Source organism: Crocuta crocuta, unplaced genomic scaffold, assembly GCF_008692635.1.
Source record: "Crocuta crocuta isolate KB4526 unplaced genomic scaffold, BGI_CrCroc_1.0 scaffold152, whole genome shotgun sequence".
In the NCBI taxonomy this organism is placed as follows: domain Eukaryota; kingdom Metazoa; phylum Chordata; class Mammalia; order Carnivora; family Hyaenidae; genus Crocuta; species Crocuta crocuta.
In genome coordinates, this window is record NW_027528798.1 from 6,506,819 (window position 1) to 6,512,543 (window position 5,725).

General features: G+C 53.0%; 1 protein-coding gene across 1 annotated transcript in view; it reads left to right on the plus strand.

Annotated features, from left to right (window-relative positions):
* Window positions 1-3,611, plus strand: part of WWP2 (WW domain containing E3 ubiquitin protein ligase 2) — a 135,196-nt gene extending 131,585 nt beyond the window's left edge. The window contains exons 21-24 of the mRNA XM_077755471.1: window positions 37-242; window positions 773-869; window positions 1,063-1,135; window positions 1,632-3,611. Coding sequence (XP_077611597.1) covers window positions 37-242; window positions 773-869; window positions 1,063-1,135; window positions 1,632-1,731 — 476 coding nt within the window. The 3' untranslated portion in view covers window positions 1,732-3,611. The remainder of the gene's footprint in view (window positions 1-36; window positions 243-772; window positions 870-1,062; window positions 1,136-1,631) is intronic.
* Window positions 3,612-5,725: the final 2,114 nt, after the last annotated feature.

The following is a 5,725-nucleotide window of genomic DNA, read 5'->3' on the forward strand; positions in this document are numbered from 1 at the left end:
GGCCCCGGGCCCCATCCCCACGCCCCTGCCGGGAAGTCTCAGCAGCCAGCCGCAGGAAGGAGACCCCACCAGATCCTAAGCTCCAGGACCCTTGTGTGGTCACCTCGCTCCTCCTGATGCCCGCCTCCCACGCGAGGAGAAGCCCGACCTTGGGCCAGACAGAGCCGTTGCAGCTGGCCCGTGGCCTGTGCACCTTCCAGGGCCTGGCGGTGGTCGGCCTTGGGCCAGCTGCAGACCCCAGGGTGCGGGAGCGCCAGCCGGGGGGGCGGGGGGAAGGGAAGCACCCCTAGGGCGCGTGGTTGCCCCCCAGCCGGGTGGGACAGGACAGCGCATGCTGGTCTCTAGAGAAACCGAATGAGCTCGCAGTCCTAGATAAGATGAATTGATTCTTTTCTATGTGTAGTCTTGTTGTCACGAAGGGTAGCACACCTGGAGACGAGGGGGTATATGAAAATGTCTTCTGAAGGGGAACTTCCCATCCCATAAAATTCACCATGTTAAGGTGTACAGTTCACTGGCCCTTCACAGTGTGATATGATTGTTACCACCATCTAATTCCAGAACATTTTATCACCCCCCCCCCAAAAAAAACCCCTTAACCCTTAAGCAATCACTCCCATCCTTGGTATATTTTTAAAAGCACAACTTGGAANGGCTTTGTGATCTCAGCCCCAGAGAGGGGGTCCTGGCTGACTGGACCTGGCTGACGGGTTAGGTCGAGGTTCTGGGTCAGGTGGCTTGCCTGCCTCGGCACTGATTGGCTGAGTTTTAGGTGGTGAAGGAGATGGACAACGAGAAGAGGATCCGGCTGCTGCAGTTCGTCACCGGGACTTGCCGCCTGCCTGTTGGAGGATTTGCCGAACTCATTGGTGTGTCTCCCCTTGCCCTGCTGGTGCCCTGGGGCTGGTGTGAGGGCAGCTCAAGGGCGAGTGGGATCTATAGTCTTCTTGTAAGCAAGTCAGTGCGTCTGAGCCCTGCACTGTGGGTGGGGTCAGGGTCCTGCCTGTGGTGGGGGGGGGGGGCGCTCCAGTTGTGCCTGACGTGTTGGCCTTTGGATAACAGGTAGCAATGGACCACAGAAGTTTTGCATCGACAAGGTTGGCAAGGAAACCTGGCTGCCCAGAAGCCACACATGGTGAGCATTTTGGTTTTAGTGGGAGGTGGCCGGAACCAGATGAGCCCCTGAGGGCAGCCCAGTGAGCGGCTCTGCTTTGGGACTTGACTCTGGCAACTTCTGTGTGATTCTGGGCTTGGAGAGCAGGGGCCTCTGATCTTCTGGGAGTTATGGCAGCAGTGAGGCATCCTCGTGGCCTTACTAGCTGTTAAATATCCAAACCTACAGCAGACAGAGAGTGCTTCCCTGTGTGCCCTGCTGCCCCGTCCCCCATCTCCACAGCGGCCCTGCCCTGCCTCCTAACCCTTCTGTGGTCCGGACACCAGAAGCATTAAGGCCTCTCACAGCAGGGCCCTCAAGGACTCTGTTCTGGCATCTGGCCACTTGGCATTATGGTAGAGCCACAGTCACATGAACTGTTTGGACCCCCCCACTCTACCGCCCCCTGCGGCCAGGCTGGGGCAGGGCCATGGGGCCCTGACCTCTGTGCTGACTGTCCTGTTCCCTCTTTCAACAGTTTCAACCGTCTGGATCTCCCACCGTACAAGAGCTACGAACAGCTGAAAGAGAAGCTGCTGTACGCCATCGAGGAAACTGAGGGCTTTGGACAGGAGTAGCTGAGGCCGCCCCCTCCCCCACCCCCAGCGCACATGTAGTCCTGAGTTCTTCCTGCCCAAGAGGCTGGAGGCCACACAGCTCCTGGGAGTCCCCCCCCCAAGCCGTGGCTGTGCGTGGGACCTCACTGTCATCAGGCTGGCGGTGGCAGAGTCTGACCTCTGGAGGCCCTGCCTATCCCCTCCCTCTCCTACCCACTGGTGACAATCTGGAATAAAGCCCCCATGTCACCTTGGTCCTGTCACCCATTTCAGAGTCTGGAGGCCGACCCTCTCTGTAAGCTCTCCCTCTTCCCCAAAGACCAGTCTTAGGTATGCCTGAGTGCACAGGGAGGGTGCCTTCTGCTGAAACACTGTGGCGGAAGGCCCGGGTCCGCCAGGCTAGCAGGTGACAGGGAGACTGGCCACTCACTCGGGCTAGCTGTTCTGGGCCGAGAAGGCCCAGAGTCTTTGCCAGTAAAAGAGGTTCTGTTTTAAATAGAGCTTTTCCAGTGATCTGTACAAAATGGAGGTCTGAGGGAGAGGACCTCTTCCTGCGCCCAGACAGTGCTCTGAGTAGAGGCCCGCTGCCTCGTCTCCCTGCAGGCTCCTGCTGCCGAGGCTGAGTAGCAAGGCCCACCTGTGCACTCAGTGCTGGCCAGTGTGTTCTTTCCTGCAAAAGGTTGTACCGGCTGCTTGGGTGTCAGTGGGGTGGAAACCACAGACTCCCTCCGACTTTCTTCTCCCTTTTACATCCACTTGAAGCGTTTTGTGTGCAGGATTGCTTTGTGTTTCGATGTTGGTTTGCCGCTGTCACCTGTCAAGGAGCTGGTACACCAGGTGTTGCCGGGCCTTTGAGGGATCCAGTGCCACTGGTCCAAGGATTTCCCAAATGGCTGCTCCTCTTAGGAACCCGCTTAGTAGTTCTGTGAGCTCAGGCAGGCCTGACCCAGCGACTCTGCTTCCCAGCGGCCTAGTCCCCAAGCCTTGACAGAGAGGGGGGAGTAGGCGGTGTCCTGAGCGTCACCCAACCTTGCCACCTTTGATAGAGAACTCCCTTTGCTAGATGTAGTTGTCCAGGTGGCCCCAGGTGCTGGAGCATGTGGGCATGGGTGACCCTGTCATTCCCCACCAGCCCCCGAGGCTACAGGCTGGTCCATTAGTCTCCTGTTGAGAGTGCGGTGTGCCCTAGCCACCCTAGAGCATGTTCATTCTGCCTAGAAGTGAGTCTTTATCCGCACACGGAAAACGATGCTCTTGGAGACCAGCAGAAGGGATTCCAGCTGCTGCACATGGTCCGACTTGGTTTCTGGAGCTCCCGCCAGCCTGTGACATGTGCATTCCGCCACGTGTGGAGACCTGCAAGGCGTACGTGCTCCTCTGGGATGTTGGTGGCTGTCGCGAGCTCCCTGGTCCAGGCCCCTGGGGCTCCAGCACTGAGTACCAGCTGTAGACTAGCTTGAGCTTCCTGGGACCCCAGACAGATCCACTGACCAGTCATGGGGTCTCCTGGGGACAGCCTCATATCCCTGGATCCTTTTCCTTCCCCCTGGCCTGTGGAGGGATGGCCCGTGTCACTATGTTGCGTGTGCTGATTTGAGTGGCTCAGCTCACTGGAGCTCAACCTTTTTTCTTTCCTTGAGTCATTCACTGCTTCCCTGCAGTGTCCCGCTCTACTGGGGGGTTGGGGGTGCAAGCTGCCGTGTGGGGCTTGGAAGGCTGAGGCTCACAGGTGTTCCGAGTGTGTTCATGTGTGTGCGTGTATGTACATACGTGTATATAACTGAGGTGTTGTGTAGAATGTCCTTCGGTAGCTTTGGGTTGGTTACCAGATTGTTTTGTAATGCCTACCCCCTTGCCTTGGTATTGCCAGTTTCTCGTGCAATAAACAATCAGCAGCTGTGGGTGGTGTTGGCGTGGATGTCTACAGAATTGCTGTCCTCCAGATGAGAGGCCTCTGGGCCCCACATACCCCCCAGGCCCAGACAGGGGTGGAAGTTCCATGACCTTGCTGGTTTTAGGCATTTGCGTGTTATCATCCAAGGCCATCACACTTCTGGGGGTGGCTGAGTCCCTGTGCCGGGGTCACTGATACCACCTTTAGGCGGGGCTACTTCCCTGCACCCTTTGGACGCCCTTAACCTCCCCCTGCCTGGCCTGGGTTCCTGTGGCAGTTGTTGTGGGGCCAGCACATGAGCAGCTGTTGCAGGTTGGGTAAGTTTTGGAAACCAGTCCTTGGGGACAGTGTCTGGGAAGTCCTTCATCTGAGAAACATGTACTGAGGCCCACGATGATAGAGGGATGTCGTGATCTTGAGCTAATGGTCACACAAGGTCTTGCTACCCTTAAGGATTCAGATGGGACAGGTTACCATGTTGCTATGTTTCAATGCATTTGGTGTGGAAATGACGTTGATCAAGTACTTGCCCTGATGGTACCTCTTCTCAGGAGAGGCAGAGAGATGTTCAGAGTGGCCCCTCCCTGGAATTTATCAGGTGAATTCATTGCCCGACTCCAGAGCCCTTTTTCACTTTACCAGAACAATGCTGTGCTTTGAGAAAATTACTGAAAAAACTCTGCACATTGTGCAGCCATCTCATGATAAATCCAAATAAAACATGATCAAATGGAAACTCTTCTCCCCTGTCTCACCTCAGAAATAACTGCTATTAAGTTTGCCATGGCCCTTCCATGTTCCCTAGCGTGCATACACAAATCATATATACCTGTGATTTTTAAACATACCCAAAATGGCATCTTCTATATGTTGAGCAACTCACTTGTCTCATTTGGCGAGATATTAGGGAAACCTTTCCATGTTCTTCGGCATAGGTCTAAATGGTTCTTTACTGTTGATATTCCACAGTATGACTCCTGTAATATACCCACCTCCATCCTAACAGCTTGCTCATGGCTGCAAAGCTTCAGTAAGGGCCCTTGGGCAGATCTTGGGCACCCACACTGTTCTTCCAGGAGGGGCAGTCCTGCAAGTTGATGGCGTACCTTTATTTTTATTTAAAATTTGTATGTATGTATGTATGTATGTATTTTTAAAAAGTATTTATTTTGAGAGAGAATGAATGAGCAGAGGAGGGGCAGAGAAAGACAGAGAGACAGAGATAGAGACAGAGAGCTAGAGAATCCCAGGCAGGCTCCGCATTTCAACCCGGGGCTCGATCCGACAAACCATGAGATCACGACCTGAGCCGAGATCATGAGTCGGATGCTTAACCAATTGAGCCACCCAGGCACCCCTAAAAGTTTTTTTTTAAAGGATTTAAAATTCAAAGATACAAAGTGAAAGCCCCGCCCCCTTATTGTTTAATTCCGCAGCCATTCTGGTCACCTGCTAAAGGCTGCTCTTACCACTAGATTCTTTTGAATCCTTCCAGATAGAGCTTCAGACTCCCAACAGTTTTCCTCATGCCCCTCAGAACAGTTCTTGGTTTACTAGCCTTTGCAGTGGGCAGGGTCCCTTGCAGGGTCCCACTTTGTGGACTACGTCTGTGCCCCCACTGGCTGCCCTTTCAACTCTCCTTTCCCTTTTCCCTCCCCTAACTCTGGGCAGCTGTCCTTTTACTTTTATACAATCAAAAATTTTTTTTTAACATTTACATTCTATTATGATTATGATTACACATCCTATTGTGTGTGTACATAATAGGATGTGTAATCATAAGGAAATCATCTGTCCTTTTTGTAAAGGTTTGTTCAGAAAGCTGAAAAGCAACAAAAAACATCTATAGTACTATGATTATATAAACAAATATTGTATGCTCCAGAACTAAATAGTATAACACAACTGTTTCTTCCTCGTACAGTCTTTTACCCTGGGGGGCTCTAATTACCTTTCTTTGCTTTTATTATATCCTCAATTTTTAAAAAGTTGTTTAGTTTTTAAAGAGAGAGAGCAGTGGAGGGGCAGAGAGAGAACAAGACAGGATCTGAAGCTGGCTCCAGTGCTGACAGCACAGAGCCCGACATGGGGCTTGAACTCAAGAACTCTGAGATCATGACT